Source organism: Pristis pectinata, chromosome 32, assembly GCF_009764475.1.
Source record: "Pristis pectinata isolate sPriPec2 chromosome 32, sPriPec2.1.pri, whole genome shotgun sequence".
Lineage (NCBI taxonomy): Eukaryota > Metazoa > Chordata > Chondrichthyes > Rhinopristiformes > Pristidae > Pristis > Pristis pectinata.
In genome coordinates this window covers 7,665,144-7,692,433 of record NC_067436.1, presented here as the reverse complement: position 1 = coordinate 7,692,433, position 27,290 = coordinate 7,665,144, and the positions used below count along the sequence as shown (strand labels likewise).

General features: G+C 43.9%; 1 protein-coding gene and 1 non-coding gene across 3 annotated transcripts in view; one reads left to right on the top strand and one right to left on the bottom strand.

Annotated features, from left to right (window-relative positions):
• slc28a1 (solute carrier family 28 member 1) overlaps window positions 1-4,165 on the top strand; it is a 46,024-nt gene extending 41,859 nt beyond the window's left edge. For both annotated transcript variants that reach the window (XM_052042592.1, XM_052042593.1), the window contains exons 16-18: window positions 1,103-1,201; window positions 1,847-1,958; window positions 3,590-4,165. In XM_052042592.1, the coding sequence (XP_051898552.1) occupies window positions 1,103-1,201; window positions 1,847-1,958; window positions 3,590-3,719 (341 nt within the window). In that variant the 3' untranslated portion in view covers window positions 3,720-4,165. The remainder of the gene's footprint in view (window positions 1-1,102; window positions 1,202-1,846; window positions 1,959-3,589) is intronic.
• A 1,188-nt stretch (window positions 4,166-5,353) lies between these two features.
• Window positions 5,354-5,463, bottom strand: LOC127585362 (U6 spliceosomal RNA). Its single transcript, XR_007958506.1, has one exon. It is a non-coding gene; the product is annotated as a U6 spliceosomal RNA (small nuclear RNA).
• Between the last annotated feature and the right edge of the window lie 21,827 nt (window positions 5,464-27,290).

The following is a 27,290-nucleotide window of genomic DNA, read 5'->3' as shown; positions in this document are numbered from 1 at the left end:
ATTCATTTCCCCCACCACCGGCACACAGTGGCTACAGTGTGCACCACCTATCCTGATGCTGTCTGTGTAAAGTTTTGCACATTCTCCCCGTGACTACGAGGATTTCCTCCGGGAGCTCCGGTTTCCTCCCACATCCCAAAAATGTGCGGGTTGGCAGCTGAATTGGCTGCTGTAAGTTGCCCCCAGTGTGTAGGTGAGCAGTAGAATCTGGGGCACATTGATGGGAATGTAGAGAGAATAAAATGGGCTAGGGTAGAATCAGTGTAAAAATGGAAGCTTGATAATTGGCACAGACTCGTGGGCCGAAGGGCACGTTTCTGCAGTAAACCTCTCAATGACTCTTTACCTACAAACTCCACTGTCATTACTCACCCAGGCTACTCCAAAAACACCTCCCAAACCCATGACCTCTACCACCAAGGACAAGGACATTATGGTGACACCACCGCCTGCAGGTTCCCCTCCAAGTCACACAGCATTCTTACTTGGAAATATATCGTTAGTCGTTCATTGCCGCTAGGTCTAAATCCTGGAACTCCCTCCCCAACAACACCAGAAAGACTGCAGTTGCTCAAGATGGAGGCCCACCACCGCCCTTCTCAAGGGCAATTAGGGATGTGTAATAAATGCTGGCCTTGCCCAAAAAAAAGTATTTTATAAAGAGTGCCATGGAAGCTCGTAGCGGTTAGAGTGGGGCCACAAGAGACTGCAGAGGCTGAAAACATGGAGCAGCACACACAAGATAGTGGAGGAACTCAGCGGGTCAGGCAGCGTCTATGGAGGGAAATAGACAGTCGACGTTTCAGATCGGAGATGTTTTTTTGGATGATATTTTAAACCAAGGCTCAGTCTGTCTCCTTAGCTGGATGGAAAATATCCCTTGCACTTTTTAAAGTGTTCTTTTCATGTTCTGGCCAGGATCCATCCCTCAAAAAATAATTAAAACCCATTCTCCAATTAGCAGTGACCATGCTTCAAAAATCACAGTAACTGTTGTAATGTGCTATAATTATGCAAAGTTCTTTAGTATAAGTTCATGTCTTCTCCACAATAGCTACTTCTCTCTCACACTCTGCCCTTCCCTTTCTCCCACCCTGTACAGCTGCCATGGCCCCAAACCGCAAGAGTGACTTTGCGGAGGTCGTTATCCGAGCTCTGGTCACCGGCTTCCTCACCTCGCTGGTGAATGCGTGTGTCGCAGGTAAGCAATGTGTTTTCAGCATTGTTTCTTCTATAGTGAAAGCCCAACCCTACCCTGCAGAACGAAAAGCCTCAATGATGGATTGAAAATCAAATTACAATAAAAGGAGAAAATACTGCAGATACTCAACAGGTCGGGCAGCATCTGTGGAAAGAGAAACAGATGATCTTTCATTGGAACTGAGATCAGATCGAAATCCAACGTGCTTTGTGTTGCAGGGTGGGAAGGTGGGGAGCAAGAGGGACTGAATGACACAGGTGGCAGTGGTGCCTGCTGAGAGAGGGCAGTAAAGCTCTGTTTATACAGCTGATCTGTCTGAGGGAGGTGTAACTAGAGACAGATGGGTGAGGACAGGGAGAGGGAAAAAACAAAATTTAAATCGAAAAAGCTGGAAACACTCAGTAAGTCAGGCAGCATCTGTGGAGAGAGAAAAACAGAGCTGATGTTTCAGGTTGAAGACCCTTTATCAAACAAAAATCATGCTGGAACTGAGACATAGAAGCAAGCAGTTACCGGAAATCTGAAATAAAAGAGCATGCTGGAAATATCCAGCAGGTCAGACAGCATCTGTAGAGAGAAAAAGAACTGATTTAATAACTGATTACCTATTTGGTGCCAGAATCATCTTTGCTTTCTGTGTTTTAGGGATTCTGTTTGTGCCCAGGGAGGTTTTGGACTGCATAAGTTACCTCAATAGCAGTTCCTTTAATGGAACCAGTGTGGACCTTCAAACCTGCTGTCGCAGTCTCTACGACAGGTGAGTTCCACCAACCGTTCGATGATGAAAGTGGCCAGTGGTTTGCAGATGGATAAAAACAAATCAAATGCCCATTCTACGCCCACTCTTCAATATCACTGGCAAAGACTACTTTATAAGACCATTAATATAAGACATTCAACTTGAAATCCAACAGAGAATTCAGAAGAAACTTTTTTACCCAAAGAGTGGGGACCCTGTGGAATTTCCTCGCATTGGGAATGGTGCAGATTCGTTCAAGGGAATAAGGGGCTGTGCTGATAGATTCAGACAAGGAAAGACAGGAGGAGTCTTAAGAGGAGCAAAGACCCTGCTAAAGACTGTACAGGCTGAATGGCTTGTTGCCATGTTGTATATTCTATGCAGTTTCACCCCCTTCTTAATCATCAGCAGGAGGTTTACTCTGGTGGCCACAAGTTGCCATTTGCTCGCCTCAAGTCCTTGAGCCCAATTAGTGAAGTGCTCTTACCCAGATGTTTCAGATAATAAGAGGGGGCAGGATTACAGGGAATGCCAGGGGAATTGGGGGAGAGAACAATGTAAACATAAGAAGGCAGGAAGCAGAACTTACAGCAAGAAAGCAGGACAGCCCCTCTAGATAATGCAGTGAGGTTAGGATACTTACATATAAATAACGAACATAAAATAAATCTCAGTCACTTTCAGCAGTGTGCTCACTAAGCTTGGTTGACAGGGGGATTACCCAGTGATCTCCAGTCTGGTCGGCTGTCGAACTATCACTCTCTGCAGCCTTAAACAATTGTGGAAGAAAACTGTGTGAAAGAAAGGCAGGAAGGTGTTGCACTAACTCACCATCCAACACTCCCCAGTGGGAGCTTACCTGGAGGCTAACTGGCTCACGCTCTAATGATTTTTACCTGTTCATTACTGTGGTTTTTCAAGATAACTGACCTGCTAAGCCTTCCGCTTCCTACAACCTTCGTCTTCCAACTCCTTTCACTTGAATGACCCAACACAGATTTGGTTCTGAAATATTGTCCTATTATAGAAGCATTCGTAATTGATACATGCTTCTCAATGCAAAAGCAAGTTATTACTAAAAAAGTCAAAAGAAAATATAAGATTGAGGACCAAAGCACCCAAGCGCAACCCCTCCCAACTTATCACCAATCCCTCCCCATTTCAGTCTGTGATTGGGTGTCCTGACCAGTTCGTTCCATCCCATGCAGACAGACCCTGAAGAAGGGTCCTGACCTGAAACGTTGATCGCTTGCTTTTCTCCACGGATGCTGCCTGGCCTGCTGTGTCCCTCCAGCATCATCGTGTTTTTCACCCAATATACCCTGTTGTTCTTGTTTTCCTCTTTGCGGTATTGTGAGCAATTCCAAGCCCTAAGGTTTACAGCTTTCCATGTCTTCCAATATGCCCAAAAAACAAACCTGATTCCTGGCAAACTGCATCAAAAAAAACGGACCATTTAAATATCTCACAGCAGAAAACAGGTCTTGATCAAAGGAAGATCATTGTTTCAAGCCAAGCGATGAGTTAATCTTGTATGGGGTTAAAGGATTGTTGACTGGTCTTGTGATGGCCTCTAACGCTTTGTGACCTGATTTGTCGCTACAACACAGTCCATCAGAACTGGTTCCCTCTACCCTTTCTTTCCACAGCGTGGTGCCCTTTGAAAATGGAACCTTTACTTTCGAAGGACAATGGTCAAACATCAGTCAGAGTCTTACTTTCTTTCATAACTGCTGCAATCTCTACAACAACAGTGTACCATGTGAACAATACTTCTAACACTCCTGTAAATATTTGTTTTCTAATTTGTTGTGTCCAATCACTGTGTTATCTTAAGTATGGAGATTATCCCGATCAATTGCCCACAGAACAAGGATTGAAGTTGCCGGTTTTGTCTACATGCAATTGTAAGAATTAATTATCCCCACAGGCATGCACTTTGTAAAACATTTCCCTTTATTCCCCACTTGTAATAAACTTGACTCTACATTGAAACATCACCGCAGTGTGACCATGTTGAGTATTTACCTGTGGGAGGAAGGGAGAGAAAAATCTACAATAAAGTGACCACGTTTGTTGTAGCAATGTCATTGCTGACAACTAATGAGCTGTGCCTACAGGCTACCATTTGTAAATGTGTGATTGACCCTGTGATGGTGAAGAGCAGGTGGGGTTTGTAACTTACACTTGATCAGTCCTGTTGAAGAAAAAGCAGATGACTTGGACGCAATGGTCTGAAGGAACGCTCACTGCTTTGGTCATTTCTTTGATCGATTGAGAATATTAAATGTGATTTGCTTAACTCTTTCAATCTGTAATTTTTCCCTCCTCAAACATTCGGGAGAATAATGACATCTATTTCTCAACTTTAGATGGGAACCATCTACTTAAGTCATAGCTATCTACTCCTTCATCCTGTAAAAATGACTTATTATCCAACTGGTAGCTTGCCCTTATCACTTTAAGTCTCCTGCAATTGCTTAAAGTACAGTACTTTTTGAACTGTGATCACCGTTCCTACGCAAAGAAAGTTTGATGTGTTATGGTGAATATTCACTAAAATTTATATGAAAATTGAAGTGGCTTATGCCAGCAAGTGATAGAGCAAGTAAATAGAGGATTTGGGGTAAATTGGTAAACTGATTGTCACATGTACTGAGGTACAGTGAAAAGCTTTGCTTGCCATCCATACAGATCAGTTCATTGCAACAGTTCATTGAGGTAGTACAAGGGAAAGAAATAACAGAATGTAGAATAAAGTGTTACAGTTACAGAGAAAGTGCAGTGCAGGCAGACAATAAGGTGCAAGGCCATAACGAGGTAGATTGTGAGGTCAAGAGTCCATCTTATCATACTAGCGGACCGTTCAATAGTCTTACAACAGCGGGATAGAAGCTGTCCTTGAGCCTGGTGGTACGTGCTTTTATATATTCTGCCCAATGGGAGGGGGGAGAAGAGAGAATGTCCAAAGTGGGTGGGGCCTTTGATTATACTGGCTGCTTTACCGAGGCAGCAAGAGGTATAGACAGAGTCCATGGAGGGGAGGTTGGTTTCCGTGATGTGCTGGGCTGTGTCCACAACTCTCTGCAGTTTCTTATGGCTTCAGGTAGAGCAGTTGCCGTACCAAGCCGTGATGCATCTGGATAGGATGCTTTCTATGGTGCATCGAAAAAAATTGGTGAGGGTCAAAGGGGACATGTCAACTTTCTTTAGCTAGGGTGGAAAGTCTGTGCGTCTTTTATACAGTTCAGTTATTCTACATTTGTTATTCAGAGGAGCAGAGACTCTTCTGGTGTTAACTTATCAGTTGGGAACAAGAGGTTCGGTGCCCTTTACCGCCCGTGACTGAGATCACATAGTGAATGTGTACAAGCTCAATACCTCCACCTACTGATGAATAGGGTTCATAGCACCAGGTCGTGCTTTTCTTCACAAATTTGCATGTCTTCCTTGCACGGGGGCCATGCTTATCTTCTCAGTATCATTCCATTCCTAGTTTCTGTACTGCTAAAGCTGGTAATCCCTGCTCTTCAGTGTGCTCAAGAAGGCTCAGCAGGACTGAGAGCCTGAACAAAGACTGACTCAACTATGAGTATGTGCTATCAGTTATTGAATGCTATATCAAGGCTGTGAGAACTGTCTTATAACCTATGCAAAACAGAAATGTCCCCATAACATTCAAAAGGTTGCGTTCATTCTCTAAGTGGATTTACCCATATTTTTCCAAAAATGAGGAAGCTTCCAAACATGGGGTCACTGTCTATCTCCACCCACTTATCCAACATATTTAAGCTTGCAATTGGAAGGTTTCGAAAACAACATGTGAATAGGGAAGGAAAGTCAGTTTGTGTGGAAGTTTGGGCATTAGATGGTAGAGGTTTAAGGAGAATTATGGCCAACACCTGCTCCTATATTTTACATCCTGCTTTCTACCAATTTCAATGTCCTTCCTTCAAAATCTAAACTTCTAGCTTCCCATAGCACAAAGCCCAGCATCCCATCAATCCTTTGTCTCCCAGGGAACAGCCATGGTATTGTGCCTTTACAAGTTTTTGCTGAGAACTGTCTGCTCTTCAAATGTGTCAGACAATCTGCATGTGGAGATCTAACAGATTTAATTATGAGCAGGTTACACCACTGCACAGTCTGGACATAAGTTCACAGATAGTTGTAGGTATTGATGCTGCCTGATAATCTGACTGTGGTTCACAGCTGAATATTGGCTAAAAAAAACCCTCCATTCTGTTGGATAGATCGCTTTATTTGCACACAAGTGTGGCTTTAGTATAACAACTCAGGGTGCCCTGCCAAGGGAGTGCTGTCTCAGTAAGGTCCCGGAGTCAGCCTATATTACGTGTTTAAAATCCTGAAGTGGCATTTGAACCGTAACCTTCAGACTCTGAGTCAAGACCACTATCCACTGAGCCACACCTAAGAATATTTGTAAAGAATGCAGCCATGTGAGTTACATGCAAGATAGTAGAAGCAGCCGCAAAGTTCCTGTGAACCAGTGCACCACAGAGGCAGACACTGTCCCAATTTTGATTACGAGTTCTATTTGCAAATGGAACAAATAATCAAAACTAAAACCATAAGGGCAGGATTATTCAGGTACATGCAGTGATAGGAAGATGGTTCCATAATACAAATGATGAGCCTATAATCACCTCCAATCACTTTATTCAGTCCAGACACCAATCCTGACAGGTGAGAGGATTAATCAATCTTCAGGAGCTTTCTGGTAGGGAATGATGATGTCACCACCTGCAGCCACAACTAAACTAGGAGACAGTTCTTGTACAAACAGTGACGTTCTGGTCACACTGTCAGCCTGTCATTTCCATCTTCAGATGGTTTACCTGCTGGAATTTGGGTGGATATAATGTTCTCACAAAAACAAATGGTTGCATCTTGGGAACCGGACATTGTCAGAGTAGAGAATGACTGATGTTCTCAAAGAAAAATAGGGAATAGTAGTTTGATTCTCACATTCACCAAGGGAGGTTGTGTCCCATCAGTCAAGAAATGTTTTAAATGATTTGGAGCAAACCATCTCTTGCAGGCACGGTAGTGTAGCAGTTAGCGTAACGCTTTACAGCGCCAGCGACCCGGGTTCAATTCCGGCCACTGTCTGTAAGGGGTTTGTACGTTCTCCCCGTGTCTGTGTGGGTTTCCTCCGGGTGCTCCAGTTTCCTCCCACCTTCCAAAGACCTAAAGGTTAGGAAGTTGTGGGCATGCTGTGTTGGCGCCGGAAGCGTGGTGACACTTGCGGGCTGCCCCCGGAACACTCTACGCAAAAGGTGTATCTCACTGTGTGTTTGGATGTCCATGTGAATAAAGAGATCTGATCTGTCTCCAGTTTCCAGCACCTGCGGTCTCGTGAGTCTCCAGTTTAGATGATTCGGGGTGTGTTGTGCACTTGTGGCCCAGACCCATCCAGCTGTCGTTTTGAGATGGATTTATTCCTGGAGATTTCATTACATCACTTGCTCCTCTCCACTTCTGGTTTTCCAAAAAGCACCCCCCCACCCCCCCCCCCCCCCCCCCCCCCACAGACCTGCACTCTCCTGGGGAAACTCTGTCAACTGATCAGATTCTCAACTTCAGTTAAACAGTTCTTTTCCCCTTCGGGTTTTTGGTTGTACAGTAAGTGAACAAATTAAATGAACAAATGAACACAGATCCCTAAATCTGGTGGAGTGATTCCTCTCCAGGACTTCTCACAGCAGTTCCAATTTCTGGAGACTCCAGGACAAACCTGCAGGCTCAGAAAACCCAGCGCCGTGTGTTATTGAGCATCAGCTTCACACAGGAAGCCCTTTAGTTTTTACCTGTATAGTAACGGACAAGGAGTTGCTCCATGAAATCTTTAAACACATGTCTAAAGGGAGGAGAACAGATTGTGGACGTTTGAGGCAGCAGTCTCCAATGCTGGCACAACTCCCAACTGATTCTAGTTACTGGTTAACACTCCACCACATCAAAGAGCTTACAATGATGTGTACTGAAACACGGAATGCTTCACTTGAGCTTTCACCTACCATTCTCCCTGAGCTGATGAATCAGCACTACATGCTGAGCAACACTAAGATGAAAAGCAGTGACTACCTTGGTAGCAGAGTACTGGGGACCCTGGCTGAATCACAAAGGCCAGAGCTTCCAGGCTGGGTTTGGAGAACTAATGCAAGGAGTCAAACTGCTTGACCTCATAGGTGCATCTGTCCATGACTGTAAACACATCTATCCATGACATTACTGGGAGTAGTGACTATCACACAGCCCTTGAGAATACTGATGACCATATGGAGGAAGTCCTGCGTGCTGTGCGGCACTGCCATTGTGCAAGGTGCATTAGATGCACAACACAGCAATTCAAAGCAGTGAGGTGCAGCAGTGACTGAGGTGACAGTTGCCGAGCACTTTGGGACCAGTGACCATAGTTCTTAAATTAGTTATGGAAAGGGACAGATCTGGTCCACAAAGTTCTAAATTGGAGCAAGATAAATTTTGATGGTTATTCTAGCACATTCAGTAATCTCCTAGCCTGATATATCCCTCACTTTATCATTACTGTGAGGCCAAAGGGACTGATCTTAGCTCAGTGGGGAATGCAAGGACAGAACGGTGACACTAGGCTTACATAAAGATGAGGTGCCAAGCTGGCAAAACGGCAACGCAGGACTACACGCGTTGAAAGCAACATGTAATTTGTTGTGGGTTCAGGAAAGTTTCCTCGAGTAATATACAGAAGGTCCTACAAGGGAGAGGGCAAAGTTTGACCTACTTTTGGGAAGTAGGGCAGGGCAAGTGACTGAGGTGACAGTAGGGGAGTACCTTAGGACCAGTGACCATAGTTCTAAATTAGTTATGGAAAGGGACAGATCTGGTCCACAAAGTTCTAAATTGGGGCAAGACAAATTTTGATAGTATTAGACAGGAACTTGGCAAAAGTAGATTTGTGCAGGTTGTTTGCGGGCAAAGGGACATCCGGCAAGTGAGAAGCTTTTAAAAGTGAGATAATGAGAGTTCAAGATCTGCGTGTTCCTGTTAGAGTGAAGGGCAAGGCTGGCAGGAGTAGGGAACCCTGGATATTGAGGTTCTGGCCAGGAAGAAGCAGGCATGGGTCAGGTACAGGCAGCTGGGATCATGAATCCCTGGTGGAGTATAGGGGATGCAGCAGTGTACTTAAAGAGGAAACCAGAAGGGCAAAAAGGGGTCATGAGACAGCTTTGGCAGAGAAGTCTAAGGAGAATCCAAAGAGATTTTATATTAGGGGAGGAAGAGTAACTGGGGAGAGAATAGGGGCCACTCAAAGACAACGTGGACACATTTGTGTGGAGCTGAAGGGGATGGGCAAGGTCCTCAATGAATATTTCTCAGTTTTTACCATGGAGAAAGACATGAAGACTTCAGAACTTGAGATAGTTAATGGGGATATCTTGAAGATAGTCTGCATTACAGCAGAGGAGGTACTGGATGTCTTAAATCATATGAAGGTAGGTACATCTCCAGGGCCTGCAGGTATATCCAAGAAAACTGTGGGAAGCTAGAGAAGAAATTGTGGGAGCCCTGGCTGAGATATACGCATCATCGTTAGCAACGGGTGAAGTGCCAGAACACTGGAAGGCGGCTAATGTTGTGCCTTTATTTAAGAAGGGCTGCAAAGAAAGACCTGGGAACTATGCGCCTAACATCTGTGGTAGGGAAGTTACTAGAGGGGATTCTGAGGGATAAGGTATACATGCATTTGGAAAGACAGGGGTTGATTAAGAATAGTTAGCAAGGTTTTGTGCATGGGAGATCACGTCTCACAAATTTGATTGAGTTTACTGAAGAAGTAACCAAGAAGGTCGATGAGGGCAGGGTGGTAGATGTAGTCTATACGGACTTCATTCAGGACTTTGATAAGATTCCTCATGGTAGGCTGCTTTGGAAAGTTAAATTGCATGGGATCCAGGGAGAGCTGGCTAAATGGATACACAATTGGCTTGATGGTAGGGTGATGGTGGAAGTTTGTTTTTTGACTGGAGGACTATGACTGGTGGTGTTCCCCAAGGCTCGGTGCTGGGCCTATTGCTGTTTGTCATCTATATCAGTGATTTGGATGAGAATGTACAAGGCATGGTTAGTAAGTCTGCAGATGACACTAAAGTAGGTGGTGGTGAAGATGGTTATCAGGTATTGCAGAGGGATCTTGATCAGCTGGGTAAGTGGGCCGAAGAATGGCAAATGCAGTTTAATTCAGATAATTGTGAGGTGTTGCATTTTGGGAAGACAAATGAGGGTAGGACTTTCGCAGTGAACAGTAGGGCCCTGGGGAGTGTTGTAGAAAACAGGGACCCAGGAGTACAAGTACACGGTTTCCTGAAAGTGGCAGCACAGGTAGACAGGCTGGTGAAGAAGACTTTTGGCACGCTGGCCTACATTAGTCAGGGCGTTGAGTATAGAAGCTGGGATGTTATGTTGCAGTTGTACAAGGCCTTGGTGAGGCTGCATTTGGAATAGTGTGTTTGGTTTTGGTCACCCTGCTATAGGAAAGATGCTATTAAATGGGAAAGACTGCACAGGAGATTTACAAGGATATTGCCAGGACACCAGGAACTGACCTATGGAGAGAGGTTGAGCAGGTTGGGACTTTATTCATTGGTGTGTAGGAGAATGAGGGCTGATCTTGTAGAGGTGTATAATCATGAGGAGTATAGATAGCGTCAATGAATACAGTCTTTTTCCCAGGGTTGGGGAATCAAGAACAAGAGGCCATAGGTTTAAGGTGAGAGGGGAGAGATTTAATGGGAACCTGAGGGGTAACTTTTTCACCCAGAAGGTGGTCAGTATATGGAATGAGTGGCCTGAGGAAGTGGTCCAGGGAGGTACACTAACAACATTTAAAAGGTACTTTGACAGGTACACAGAAAGGAAAGGTTTCGAGGGAAGGGCCAAATGTGGGCAAATGAGACTAGCTTGGATGGGAATCTTGGTCAGCAGGGACCAGTTGGGGGGAAGGGCCAGTTTCCATGCTGTATGACTCCATGACTCTGAATCAAGCAACCCCAGAACCATTCATCAAATCAAAATTCTGCATACCCAGTGTTATCTGCTCGGGAATGGTGACAGACAATTGAAGAGCTACCAGAAGAAATACCTCCAGGAACAGTCCCATTCTCAATCGTGGCAAAGTCCAGCCAAAGGCAGAGCTGAAACATTTGCGACAACCTTCAGCCACAGGTACCTAGTGGAGGTTCCATCTCAGCCTCCTTCTGAGGTCCCCTTCACATAAGCCAGCCTTCAACCCAGTTTGATTCACTCCTTGTGATACCAAAGTAGAGCATTGGAAATACTGCAGGCTATTAGACCAGACTGCATCTCATTTGCAATGCTAAAGATTTATGTTCTACAATTTGCCATGCTTCTAGCCAATACAGATACAACATTGTAGATGTACAACAATGTAGAAAGTTGTCATTTATTCACAACTCCAAGCAAAACAACAATCCATAATCAATGATCGTGAAAGCCATGGAAGATTTCATCAACACTGCTATCAACTGGCACACACACACACACACACACACACACACACACACAATCTATTCACCACGTTCAGTTCGGTGTTTGCCAGAAACACCCAGCTCCAGCCTCAGTACAACTGCAGTCCAAACATGGGGGGGAGAAAAGTGCTTAATTTCCAGAGGTGAAGCAAGAGTAACTGCACTAAACTTCTCGGAAATGTTTGACTGAGCTTTACACCAGGGAGACTGGTGAGACTGGTCGATGGGAATCAGGGGAAGAATTCTCCAGTGGTTAGAATCATTCCAAATGCAAAAGAAGGTAGTTGTGGTTGTGGTCTCAAGCTGAACCTACTCACTGATAACTTGCACATGGATGTTCAGTTTGGATTTTTCCACAACCACTTGACTCCAGACTTCACCGTGGCAAACGAGCTGAATTCCTTTGGTAAGGTTAATGTAGCTGCCTTTGGCATAAAGTAACACTTGACCAAGAATGATGTCAAGAATTCCGTGAAGAAAACACTGGTCAATGGGAATCAAGGGGAAATTCTGCACTGGTTGGAAGTGTACCTCACAAACGGAGGATTTTTGGACACCGTTAATTCTAGCCCCAGGATATCACCTTAGGAGTTCACAGACTGCAGTGTCCTAAACAGAGACAACTTCATAAACAACTTCTTCCACTACAAGGACAAAATTGGGGACCTTTACTGATGTTGTACGATGCTTGATTCCATTTGCACAACGAAACAGACCGTGCTTGTGTGCAAGAATTAGGCACCATTCCGACACAGGCTAGTAAACGGCAAATAATATTCACACCATGGAACTAGCTCAGGTAGGCTATTTGGTCCACATGGACAAGTTGGGCCAAAGGGCCTGTCTCTGTGCTGAATAGCACTATGACTCTAGATGCACAAATGAATAAGTACCTTAAACACCAATAAATATGCTTCCTTTTGAAACTAAAGCTAAGGAAACTTCTAAAACAAAAGATATGTGTAGTGGCCACAATATATTCCCAGTTTCCATGGTGCCCACTTATCATGGGAGGGCTGTTTCAGGTTGACTTTTCCAACTTAGAGACAAGAGGGTGCCTTTGTACCAAGAACCAGTCCAAGAGTTGGGACGTCATGTTACACTTGTACAAGATGTTGGTGAGACCGCACTTGGAGTATCGTGCGCAGTTCTGGTTGCCTAGCTATAGGATGTCATTAAACTGGAAACGGTGAAGAAAAGATTCACGAGGATGTTATTGGGACTGGAGGGCTTGAGTTATAAGGAGAGGCTGGATAGGCTGGGACTTTTTTTCCTGGAGCATAGGAGGCTGAGGGCTGGCCTCTATATAAAATCATCAGTGCACTGTGTAATGAATTGACCTGTACAATCGGTATGCAAGACAAGTTTTTCACTGTACCTCGGTACAAGTGACAATAATAAACCAATACCAATTCCATGAGGGGCACAGATAGGGTGGATGGTCACAATCCTTTTCCAAGGGTAGTGGAGTCTGAAACTAGAGGGTATAGGTTTAAGGTGAGAGGGTAAAATTTTAAAGGGGACCCCGGGGGGGGGGGGGGTGGAATTTTTTCCCCAGGGAGGGAGATGGGTACATGGAATGAACTGCCAGATGAAGTGGTAGAGGCAGTTACAGTTACGATGTTTAAAAGACATTCGGACAGGTACATGGATAGGAAAGGTTTAGAGGGATGTGGGCCAAATGTGGCCAAGTGGGACTAACTCAGGCAGGCAAATTGGTCGGCATGGACCAGTTGGGCCAAAGGGCCTGTTTCCATACTGTATAACGCTGACTCCAGATGCACAAATGAATAAGGACCTTAACCACCAAGAAAACTGATCAAATATTAAATATTAAACAAGTAGGTCCCCTTTATTTTCCATTCTTAGTTCCTGCAAGATCTAGCTCACTTACCTGACTCCTCAGATTGTCTGCACTACGTACAAGTCAGGACTGTGGTGGAGTGGTCTCCATTTGCCTGGATGAGTGCACTTCAACGACAAGGGGAATTGCCTTCTTGATTAGCATTCCGTCCACCATCCTCAGTGTCCACTCCCTCCTCTACCACCAGAGGAAGGTGCCTGCAGTGTGCACCCTCTACAAAATGCATTGTTGTCACTTAGCTGATCACTTCCCAAACCCATGATCTCTTCTACCGAAAAGAGCAAGAGCAGCGTGTGGATGGGACCACCACCGCTTGCCCGTTCCCTTCTGAGTCACACATCATCCTGACTTGGAAACGTACCACTGGTCCTTCATCATCACTGGGTCCAAATCCCGGCACTCCCTGCCCGAGAGCATTCTGGGATTATATTCCCAGAAGGACTGCCCCATCCCCACTTCACCTGGTGATTATCTCCCAAGTCCCCACCCCACCACTGTCAATCACAAGAGCCCTGGCTCAAGGTGGCTCACCATCACCTTCTCGAGGGCAATTAGCGATGGGCGATAAGTGCTGGCCTTGCCTGCAATCAGCCACCTTCTGCAAATGAATATAAAAAGGTTCCTTCAATCATCCAACCAATATAAATCAGAATCAAATTTCTTATCATTGACTTGGATGATGTGAAACTTGTTGTTTCGTAGCAGCAGTACAGTGCAAAGACATGAAATTATTATAAATTGCAAAAATAAACAGGCCAAAAAAAGGTAGTGTTCATGGGTTCATGGACTGTTCAGAAATCTGATGGCAGAGGGGAAGAAGCTGTTTCTGAGTCGTTGACTGTGGGTCTTCAGGCTCCTGTACCTCCTCCCTGATGGTGGCAATGAGAAGAGGGTATATCCCAGATGGAGGGTCCTTAGAGATGGATGCGGCCTTCTGGAGGCACCGCCTCTTGCAGATGTCCTCGATGGCGGGGAGGGTTGTGCCCATAATGGAGCTGGTTGGGTCTACAACCCTCTGCAGCCTTTTGCAAGCCTGCACATGGGAGCCTCCATACCAGGTGGTGATGCAACCAGTCAGAATGCTCTCCGCCGTACATCTGTAGAAATTTGCAAGAGTCTTCGGTGACATACTGAATCTCCTCAAACTCCTAATGAAGTAGAGCTGCTAGTGTGCCTTCTACATGTTGGGCCCTGAATATAAATGCAATGGGATTGTCCTAGTAACCATTACAAAGGAAAACAATAGTAAATATGCCTCCTTTTTAAGGTACAGCACTAATAACTGAAGCTAAAAAGATAAACCTTTCAAGATAAACAATATTATGTGTAGCGGCCATGGTATTTTCCGATCTGGGCTACTCAAAGGACACACTTCAAGAAAGGACTGTTTCAGGCTGGGTTTTCAAACCTGGACCATCAGGAGATGAATGTGTGGCCTTGTACTAAGAACCAAACACAATGCCCTTTCCTGGAGGTACAACTAAGGTGCTCAAACATCACGAAAACTGATCAAAATGAATAGGAAGCAGGAGGCACCATATAATTTTTTTTTGGTTCTCTCCACACCTACAGTGGGGACCCCCAGACTCTCAACATGAGCAACTCCTACCCACCAATCGTCCAATCTACAAAACCTCCCCCATCCACCAATCAACAAGTTCTAGCCTCACCCCCTTCCCCACTCTACCTGGCGATTATCTCCCCAGTCCACAACCCACCACTGTCAATCACAGAGTCCTGACTCACCAATAGAACCCACCACCAATCACCCATCCATTGGGCGACTACAGACCCTACCAATGCAGACCACTGGGCTGCCAACCCTTCTTTTGGAAGTGGTCATTGTCACATTTCACTCCAGAATAAATTAACTTTCAGTTGCAGAAAGCTGAAAAATACAGCATCAGGCAATCGAATTTCCAGGAAAATGACTCTTAAAATTGGAACAAGTGGGCATTTAGCTGGAACTTACACCATCTGTAATGGCTGGTGGGGTCAGTGTGAAGCCACTTTACACTCCAAACAGGATTGTTAGCTGGTCTTGGCCACCGTCCACTTGTTGGCCTCCAACACTACAATAGGGCCAATTAGTGCGAACGGGGAGATTCCTGCTCACCTTCAAATGGATATCACGAGGACTTTTATATCCATTCACCTTGAGGGTTTTGTGCAATGTTAAATTCTTCACAGAGTCACCTGTATGTGTGTCACATGGAGCAAAGTAACTACTTTAAGGGTAAAGTGCACAGGACATGCAATAAAGAGGTGTTACTGAGAAATTCACTGCAGAAAACTGAAGCTGAAATCAGGGAAATCTGCTTCTTCATAGGTACTCCACCCTGCACCACACCCGGTATAATGTCAAATATTGGTGAACGAGGTAGGAATCATCCAATACGTGCATGTGAGAGATTAATGAGTCTCAATTTGTTATCTAAATGGACAATTCTTAAAAGGTCAAGTTGTAATAAGGCAAGTGTGAGGGCAAGAGGTCAAGGTGAAGAATTCCTCTCCAGTGTGTCATTGCTGTTGACGTATTGCTTTGGCATAACAATCCACATTAATACTGTTTTAGAGAATCACACAGCTCAGAAGTATTGTTCAAGTGCTGGATCAGAAGCAATCACTCATTGGTCCCACTTGCCTGCTCCTCCGTCAGAGCCTTACAAATTTCACCATTTCAACCATACTTTCACTACCGAAAGTTCCAATTGAATTTGCTTGTGCAATCTTTTCAGGGAGTGCCCTTCTAATCATATCTGAATTATTCCTCTTGTCCCTCACTGTACAACCTCATGACTATAATTCTTCTACCTTTCAATTTGTTATTAAGATGGCTTATAATAATGTAGATCCTACTGGACAGAGAGAGAGAGAAAGAAAAATTTTTAAGGTTCTAGTCATCTATATTCTGGATTAATAAAGTGGGGATGCCATATCCCACCATGGCACACAATTCAATGTTAGTATCTGTAATGCTAAGTATAAACCCTCTGAGTCCTTATGAAGAACCTATCCATTTTGTCATTATGAAAGTAAGAAGCCTTCTGTCCTTTCCTGGTCTGGCCTATTTGACTCTTACCTACCCTTGGACATGCCAATGAGTCAGTCAGTTCAAAGGGTAATTGCGGGTGGGTATTTATTAGATTAGATTAGATTAGATATCTTTATTAGTCACGTCTACATCAAAACATACAGTGAAATGCATCTTTTGCATAGAGTGTTCTGGTGGCAGCCCACAAGTGTCACCACGCTTCCGGCGCCAACATAGCATGCCCACAACTTCCTAATCTGTACATCTTGGAATGTGGGAGGAAACTGGAGCACCCGGAGGAAATCCACACAGACATGGGGAGAACGTTCAAACTCCTTACAGACAGCAGCTGGAATTGAACCTGGGTTACTGGCACTGTAATAGCTTTACGCTAACCGCTACACTACCGTGCATGTTGATATTGCCAGTAAATCCAAGTTTGTAAATTAATAGGTTTTTAAAATCTTTAGAGACACATGGAATTCTTCACAATGGAACAGATCAATATTCACAGCTGTGACTCGCAAGGACCCAGGAACAGAAGACACTAATTTTTCCTCAGCTAATCTTCTTAAGTGTCAGTTGTGGTGCTGTTGAGAACAGTCCTGACTCTATCGAAAAGTTGTGGCTTCCAGCTCCACTCTACAAACTTAACAGGAAAATCTGGGCTGACGGCACTTCAGTGAGTTACTGAGATATCACTGTATTGTCAGAAGTGTTGTATATTAAACCAAGGCCATGTCAGTAAATGTAAAAGATCCTGTGTCATTACTTTAGAGAAATTTAAGTGAGTCCTCCTCAGTGTCCTATTATCCACACCTCAACGTAGAGTATCTGATCATTACCACTTGATCTATGTTGAAGGATGGATGCTGTAGGTGTTTGCTGTTTATAAACTGCCTGTTAGGTGACCACACTGGCTCCACTTCACTGTTACATGAAAATCAAAAAACTGCAGATGCTGGAAATCTGAAATAAAAACAGAAGGTGCTGGAAACACTCAGCAGATCAAGCAGCGTTGGTAGAGAGAGAAACAGAGTTAACATTTTAGGTGGAAAAAGTTTCTTCGTCTAAATCATCCTCGACCTGAAATGTTAACTCCATTTCTCTTTCCACAGATGCAGGCTGACCTGCTGACCGCTTCCAGAATCTTCTGTTGTTAATCACCAAGTTACTTCATTGGTTGTAGTGCTTTGCTATATGCTTGGGCTGTAAAACAAATTCAATTTCCTTCTTCCCAAAGTCGATAAAAACTGGTTTATTATAGCCAAACGGACGTGCAGAGTGGAAGTAACAGTGGGTATATTATTTTACAGGACAAAGAAAGAAAATGAGTACATTAAACAAAGGTTACACTACGTTCTTAATTCTAGCACAACTGAACTCAAAATGAATCAGCACAGCTGCTGAACATTGATGAATGCAACCAGCAATCTCTAATAATTCCAGCTTCTTACTGGTTAACTGTGTGGCCTTTAACACCTATCCTTGTCAGGATTTCAACCTGCCTGCTTTAGAAGGCCTGACAGGGCAAAGGAGAGGGTGAAGGGTTAGAGCTGGAAATTGAACATTGAGGGTTAGACAGAAATGGAAGTCAGGCCAGAAATTACTTTGAGCCACGTATTTTTCAACATTCTGCAATCAAATGCATTGTAGTAAAGTTAAGCTGGCTTGAACTTGTTTCTTTTAAACTGAAAGAAAAACCCAATTTCAGCCAGACAAAATTTTATTTCTTTCCTCTCAGTGTGATACACAGTGATGTGAATTTGAAAAGACTTGAGTTCGAGGGATGTGCATATTAACCTCAGTACCACAATTATTAACATAGCCAATACATTGAAAACCAAACTTCTTTATAATGAAACCATTACAATGAAACACCCTTTATTATGAAGCATGCTTTATAATGAAATCTTATAACAACATTCATTTTAGAATGAAATTTATTTCATAACTGAACTCCCCTTGATACTTAAACTCCCAAATAGTGAAAGGTTTCAAAAATCCCAGTGGAATTTGTTAATTATCTAATTCTTCAAATAATGAACAGTTCTCACAATGAAATTAATGCTTTGATGCTTGTATAAAGGGGGTTCCACTGTATTTCAATTATATGAGCAGGAATAGTTTAAACAATACTAACGTAACATACAGTTCTTTTGATCAGATGGCAGCCGATGCTTACAATAGACAAATGTGAAATGTTTTTTACCCCACACCAAGCCTGGTTTTTAAATATTCCCAAACACCTTGAATGTAATGAGAGTCATTGGTACAGTTGGTAAGTATCATGCAATTGCTTGTCACTATTCTAAGGGCAGGGTAAATACAGCTATGTAGGACAGCAATGCCTCAGGCCAGGGGAGAACTGAGCCCTTCCGGTGTTCTGAGCCTGGGATGGAATTTTCATGTGGAATAGGGCTAAGTCGAGATGAGCTTTATGGACTCTAAAACAACAGTGGCCAATGGTTTCTGTGGGGAAGTCACCGCAACCGATGGCAAGGGTCAGTCCTCATCTATTTGGAGGGAGGCTGAAGTTCAAAGGGTTCTGGAATTAAAAAAGTAGTCAAGGACAAGAAGAACATTAACAGTTTGATTGCCAGAGAGCTTGAGTCAAAGGTGAATATGGGAAAGATTGTCCGTTGGCAATCTTTGGCAAGGTATGACAATTTAGTAGTTAGTGCAACCAAGATCACAGAGGTGCTTGATGTTTTTTTTAAAAGGATACCGCTGTTGAACTGGATGGCATGACTTTAAGTGAGATCAGGAAATAAAATACAGTAAAGTTTCAAACAACAGCAAAAACGGCCGCACTGATTTTATCCCCAAGACTGAACCAATTAAGCTACAAAACATCAATAACTGGAGGCTGATAACTATCTATTCAATTTTATTCCAGGTGTTCACAAAAATTTTAATTGTCAGATGCAGTGGCCCTGAATGACTTACAGAGGGACTTTTAGCAGTGACCCTGATATTGAGATTCTAAGTAATTTATTGACAGGGACCAGAAGGAATAGGAAAGACCTTGCTGTAGTTTTTAAACTCAAGGCTAAAGATCTGACTCCCAGAGCTACAAGCTTATTATGAAGGCACTTGGCTGCATGAGTACAAATAATAATTTTATTGACTTCATTGCTGACTTATATTTTAATCCGACCACCATGATTAAAGCAAAAACCAGGCTATCCCAACAAAGAGAAGTGAAGCAGGTGAGCCACTTCCTTCAACTTTATTCATCATCATCAGGGACATTTTATTATGTTCATTGGATATGAAGAGTTATGGTTTTTATTTGGAAAGTGGCATACAAATTATACCACCCGAGCTTTCAATGATGAGGTGGCCCCTTGTCAGTGATTCCCACAACGGTGTATCCAAAAACTTTTAAATTTTACTTTAACACTGGTTTCGTGATTAACATTGGCATAATGGTGCATCTTTGTATGATGTTGGGGAATAAGATCTTTTAGTACCATTAAGGAATAGATGATCAATAGTACTGAGTTGGATTTTATTGCCTCTGGCCTCTGTGGGTGCCAGCTCTCTGAAAAATCTGCCCAATTCAGCTCCACACCCCAACATTTTCCCCTTTACAATTAGAGCCCTCCATGTGCACGCTCAGCTGATTTTTTTTGGAAATTCCAATAGAATCTTCTACCACTGGATCCCAGTAACACTGCGTTAAAAAATCTTATTTCTCTACTTTTGCAAATTACTTTAAATCTACTATCCCTGGTTACTGACCCACTCACAGAAATATCTTACTCCTCAGTATATGATGGGCATACAACTTTGAATATCACCCCTATCCTTAATCTTCTCTGCAATAAGATGAATAATCCCAGCTACTCCAGTCTCTCTGTACAAGTACCTCGTCCTTGATGTCATCTTGGTAAATTTCATGTACGTAAAAAGGTAAATGCTTGGGCCAAAATTTCCTACTTGTGAACCCAAGACATTGGAGGCAGTGAACACTGCAGAGCTGGGACTGTGAGGAGAAATCTCCATGCTAGTGACATGTGATTCTCACTTGAATTGAGAAGACTGTTGGTACAGGTTCCTACCAGCGCTGAGCAGGTTACAGTCCGTCTCCAGGTCACAAATTGCTTCCATTTTAACAGATGTCCATAAGTTGATTTTGTCCGTAAGTTGGAACATACACAAAGATCACTCGCTATGGTAACCAGACCTCCACAGTACTGTAATGAATGGCATCAAAAGCACGTAAGACTGATAAGAAAGAACATTTACTAGAAGTGGAGAGACAGAAAACGAGTTCTGCTGTTTTTAGGAACGAATGTATGTACATACGCCAGACTTTTGAATTTAATAATATTATGGAAGCTTGTTCCTATGTAGAGGTGTCCGTAAACCAGGTGTTTGTAACCCAGGACAGCCTGTAATTGTTCCCACTTTGTCCGCCCATCTTACCTTCTACCCCCAACCTTCCCCCTGTAACCCCCAACCCACCAACCCCTCCCTACAGTTCCCCTTTCTCACTTGCACCCGTCACTCCCCTCCCACCCAAAGTACAATCTCCTACTGACCCCACGCCTGTCTTCCCCCGCCCCCCTGCTCATACATCCCAAAGCTTATCAAGCTTTTTAACCGGTCATATTCTGTATGTAAAATGGCCATGCAGTACAATGGTCAACGTGCACTGCACTGTCAGCTGAGGCACAAAACGCTGCGTGGACCTGCCACCTTACAGAACTGAATTTTCCACCAAGCTCTTCATTGACCTGACAGTTACCACCTTGAGTATTCACTGCTTCCTACCTCTGCTTCACAGCTCTTGCGACCCAGGTATGATCCTGACCGCCGTGTCTGTGTGGAGTTTGCATGTTCTCCTGGATTGCATGGGTTTCCCTCAGTAATCCTGTTACCTCCTTCTCAACAATGGTTAATTGGTAGGTCAATTGCCTCTGGTGTGCAGGTGAGTGACAGAATCTGAGGGAGCAGTGGGAGTTGATCGGAATATGGGGAGAACAAAATGGGATTAGCCGCCCACCTATCCCAGGAATCATTCTGGTGAACCTCCGCTGCACTCCCTTTATCACAAGGACATCACTCCTCAGGTAGGGAGCCCAGACCATTACACAGTATTTCCTGAGGTAGTCTCATCAGAGTTCTATATAAATTGGTTCAAGAATGTGCTTAAAGCATCCTTGGAAAAATGCACCATCCCCAATAACTCTTGGCAATCGCTGGCCCATGACTGCACAAAGTGGAGGAGGAGCATTCGGGATGGGATTGGGAACTTGGAGGTCACGCAGCAGGAACACACGGAAGCCCCGTGTAAACGGCAAAAGGGGCACGCCACTCTGCGTAACACCCACACGCCTGTCCAGTCGGTGACCATCTGTGGAAGAGTCTGCAGCTCCTACACTGCAGTCACCTCAGAGCCCATAAAATGGGAGTGGAAACAAGTCATCCTCGATCCCGAGGGTCAGCCTAAGAAGAACATAATTGGGCCGAGATGTCCCCACTTAAATCCTTTTGCAATAAAGGCTAACATACCACTCGTCTTCCTAATCACCACTGCAACTGCATCGTAACTTTCAGTGGTTTATATTCATGAACACCAAGGTTGCTCTAAACACAAAGATCTTTCAAATAAATATTTTGCCTTTCCATTTTTTTTTTACGGAAATAGATTCCCTCACAATTTTCATATTAATTTCCATCTGCCACTTCCTTGCTCATTCACTTAGCCTGTCTATACCTCCCTGAAGCCTCAATTGTATTGTCGGCAAACTTGGACATATTACGTTCGATCTTCTTATCCAATCATTGAGATGAACTGTGAAAAGCAGATGCCTCACCACTGCAGTACCCCAACACTAAAATGATCCAATTATCCCTGGCCTTTTGTGTTCATTAACCAATCCTCAGCCTGTCTCAGTAAATCACCCCAATACCCATGTGCAGTAATTTTGTTTAATAATCTCTTGTTAAATGCCCACTGTAAGTCCAAATACATCCTCTGTGGACTCTGTCTACACTTCTTGCTGCCTCGGTAAAGCAGCCAACATAATCAAAGACCCCTCACACCCTGGACATTCTCTCTTCTTCCCCCCTCCCATCAGTCAGAAGATACAAAAGCCTGAAAGCACGTACCACCAAGCTCAAGGACAGCTTCTATCCTGCTGTTATAAGACTATTGAATGGTTCCCTAGTACGATAAGATGGACTCTTGACCTCACAATCTACCTCGTCATGGCCCTTGCACCTTATTGTCTATCTGCACTGCACTTTCTCTGTAGCTGTGACACTTTATTCTGCATTCTGTTATTGTTTTACCTTGTACTACCTCAATGCACTGTGTAATGAATTGATCTGTATGAACTGTATGCAAGACAGGTTTTTCACTGTACCTCAGTACATGTGACAATAATAAACCAATTTACCAATTTTTTACCAATTTACATCAAATAGAGATTGAAACTCTGTAGTCCAGTACACACCAGATGTAACTGGTGTCAGACCACAGAAATTGCCCCAATCATCTTGCACTGAGCAGGAGAACTGCCCTTAAGCGTAGACATTCCCTGGGTCACACAAGGGTTTTGAGAATTGAATTGTTCATTACCCAAAGTTCCTGCACGTCAGAAATGCTGTCGGCTGAGATCGCAAAGGGTGCACTGGTAGGTTAATTAGCTACAGATTAGTACAGATCTTAGTTAACTTTAGACCTTAGTTAATTAGTATAGATGTGTACTACAGATCCAAAACATGCCAAATCACAGGAGTAACTGGACCACAGAATACCAGACTTGAGGGTTCCAACCTGTACTTTACCCTTATCCATTCAGCTACCTATAGCTTCAAAAACTCTTTGACAGATTTGCCAAACATGATTTCCCTTTCATAAACCTATGCTGACTCTGTTCAACCCTCTTGTTATAGAGCAAGGAGTTGTACAGCACAGAAACAGGCTCTTTGGCCTACCACATCCATGCCAACCTTTTTGCCCATCCACACTAATCCCTATTGCCTGCATTAAGTAGGTACCTTCTGTGCCTTGCCTATTTACGTGTCTAAATGTCCCTTAGACTTAGCAGTTGTATCTGACTCTGTCAACTCCTCTGGCAGTGAGTTCCATCAATCAACCACTCTGTATAAACAAACTTTCCTCTCAGATCCCCTTTAAAACTCCTTCCTCTCACCTTAAACCTACGCCTCTTGTTTTTGATGAGAGTATCTTCTATGTACCCTTCTAGCACTGCCTTAAAAATACCAACATTTTCCCTCCTACTGACATCAGTTAAGTGGTCTGTAATCATTTCCTCTCTCCCTCCTTAAGTATTGGGGTTACATTCACTGCTTCTGGGAACCGCTCTAGAACCTTTGGAATTTTGGAAGATAACAACTTATGCCTCCACCATCACTATTGCTGCCTCTAGGATGCAAGTTATCAGGTCTGGGGGAATTTAATCGCCTTTCAATCCCATTAATACCAATACTGTATTACCTTTGACCTTATTCACTCTGGACCTGTAGTTTTCTGCCATTTCTGGAAGATTTTCTATGATTGAAAATTAGAACATAGAACATAGAAAAACTACAGCACAATTCAGGCCCTTCAGCCCACAAAGCTGCGCCGAACATGTCCCTACCCTAGAAATTACTAGGCTTACCCACAGCCCTCTATTTTACTCAGCTCCATGTACCTATCTAACAGTCTCTTGAAAGACCCTATCGTATCAGCCTCCACCACCATTGCCGGCAGCCCATTCCATGCACTCACCACTCTCTGAGTAAAAAACTTATCCCTGACATCTCCTCTATTTCCCCAGCACCTTAAACCAATGTCCTCTTGTGGCCACCATTTCAGCCCTGGGGAAAAGCCTCTGACTATCTACCCCATCAATACCTCTCATCATCTTATACACCCCTATCAGGTCCCCCCCTCATCCTCCATCTCTCCAAGGAGAAAAGGCCGAGTTCCCTCCGCCTGCTTTCATAAGGCATGCTCCGCATTCCAGGCAGCATCCTTGTAAATCTCCTCTGCACCCTCTCTGCACCAAAAATTGATAAAATATTTCATAGACTTCTCTACCAATATAATTTCTCGTCTCAATCTGTAGTCATACTATAATATGGTCTCATGTTGCTCATAGTTCCCACAACATAAGAGACCACTCAGCCCATTGAGTCTATGCGGGCTATTACAGCATTCACTTCAATCGCATTTTCCCACTTACTTCCCTGTAACCTATTCTCTCTCACGTCCATCAACTCCTCCCCAAGTCTTCCACCCCGCACTAGGGATTATTTACAGTGGCTAATTAACCCATCAACCAGCACTTCTTTGGGATATGGGAGGAAGCTGGAGCACCATGGAGAAATCCATGTGGTCACAAGGAAAACATACAAATTCCACACAGGCAATGCCAAAGGTCACAAATGAAACCAGGTTTACACTAATACTGAGCAGAACAAGGAACGATCAAAAATTGAAAGTCAAAATTGCAAGGGGAGTGCCTTCAGTGAAACAAGAGGAGATCCAGCCAGAGTAAAATGGACCCAAAGACAGGCAGGTAAAACTGTAAAGGAACAATGAGAAACCTTTGCAACATGCCTTAGATACAGATGAGATGCACTCCCTTAAGAGGGACCAAGTCTAAGGCTACAAGGGATGTAAAGAACCTGATGAAATAAAAAAGTGCTCTATCCATGTCTGAGTGAATTGAGGCCAAATACAGAAAAAAATTGTAAGTAGAGGAAAATAAACCCAACAAAGACAAACAGATTGGCAATTAACATAAAAGGGACCTACAAATTCTCTACCCGCAGTTAGCAGGTAGTAAGGAGCAAGGCTGGGACCTATTGGGAGGAATCCACATTAGAAGGGGCAGGGCAGGGCTAGAATATGTGATCACTTTGTTTCAGCAGTCACTAAGATGGAGAATGCTGATGAAGTACCAGTAAAGTGAAATAATGGAGGGAACGAGTGCTTCGAAAATACGCGATGGAAAGGGTGCACATTAGACCAGGTTGCTCTGGGAATTGGTGGTGAAGACAGAAGAATGAGTAGCCATAATCTTCCAGTATTACCAGAGGTGCCTTGAGATTGGAATGTGACAAATCTGGCACCCCTGTGCAAGGACATTCCAATTACTGTCTGATGAGTTTAACATCAGTTCTAGAAGCAATAGTTAGGCAGGCCTTGGTAAGGTTTCCATTAATTAAGTAGAGCCAGCACAAATGTGAAAAAGATCATATTTGGTTAACGTAGTTGAATTTTTTGACAAAAATGCAAGGAACACAGATCAAGAGAATGCACTCTCTTAAAAACCTATATAGGCAAAGTACCACATATGAGGTCAAGTTAACAAAATTCAGGGACTTAAAGTAGGAAGATCAATGCCAGCTTATAGGCAGAGCACTGTGAGTCATGGTCAATGACTGCTTCTTCAGACTGATAGATTGTAGACAGTACAGGTCCCCAGGGGTCACTGCTGGAGCACAGTGTTTTTTTTGATGTATGAATGTCTTGGATTTGGGAATACAAAGTAAAATTTCAAATTCTGCTTAAGATGCTAAACTTGTGGGTATGGGAAGCAATGAGAATGGCATCAATCACTATGGAGGGCATGAAGTGGGCAAACTATTGGCAGATGGAGATGCAGAGAAGTAGGAGGTGATGCATTTTGGTGGAATGGATGGGGAGGGGCTTAATGACTCCATTCTGGAGCACGTAGGGAAGATTTGGTAAGAGGTGGACAGGATCATAAGTGCTTTAGATAAGATAGACAGGGCAAACAGTTCACAGTAGCTGATTGTGGAAGGACTGGGGGGCAGAGATTTATGGTTTTAGGCAAGACATGCAGGGGAATGCCAGAAAGAACTTTTTTTCTATTGTAGTAAATCCTGGAACTGGCTGCCAACGAGGGAGGTGGAATAGAGATGGTCAATGATTTCAAAAGGAAATTGGATAGCTACAAGGGAAATAAAATTTCAAAGCTACAGAAATAGAGAAGGAGAACGGAACGGAACGGACTACACTGCTCAGTAGTGGGCCAGCATGGATTCGAATGGGCTGAATGACCACCTCCTGTCACTTTGTGCACTACATGATTCAATTTTATTGACAGATAAAATGGTCAAACTCAGGGTCTTCAATGAAAACTGCACGCATCAAATACAGAGGTCTCCATGCAGATGATACAAGGAGGACCCAACGTATACAGTGATGTCTGAAGGCATTCAAGCCACGAATGGAGGCCAGTTCTGTAATTTTCCAATGGCACAAGCATGACCCACGCCACATATGGGCCAATCATGCAACATCACCTGCTTCTACATGACTTAGAAGGCAGGTCCTCGAGCAGATACCATGGCAGTGCTGGAACTGGCCTCAGGTAAATCCCCCTTAAGATGGTACATCCAACTGCCCTGACAACGCCGTTTCACAACATCTCCCCCAATAGCAAACATCACCTTGACCCACCCTCATGACTTTCAGATCCTCCCCTCTGCCAACTTACTGATCTCCTAACCTAAAATGTCCCTTCCCAACCACTAACCCCACCTCTTGACCACTTTTCAGTCCCCTCTTAAGATCAATCCCCCATCTACAAGCAGTGACCCATCCACACCACTGACAGGAACCCTGACTACCAAGCCCCCCCCTCCAACCACTGCTCCCGACCCCCGACTACCAGGCCAACCCTCAGCTTTGACAGCCATTCCTACCCTCCAATAACTCTGCAGCTGACTCTCCATCTGACTTCCTTGATTTGTCACAAAGCTCCCTTATGATCCCCGAATCTCCTCCCTCAGCTCCGGGTTCTCTTCCTCTAGGATATAATAGGGATGGAATCAGCATCACACCATAAGTGCCACTATTTATAATTCACGCAAATTCCACTGTCACAATTGTACTCAAGAGCACA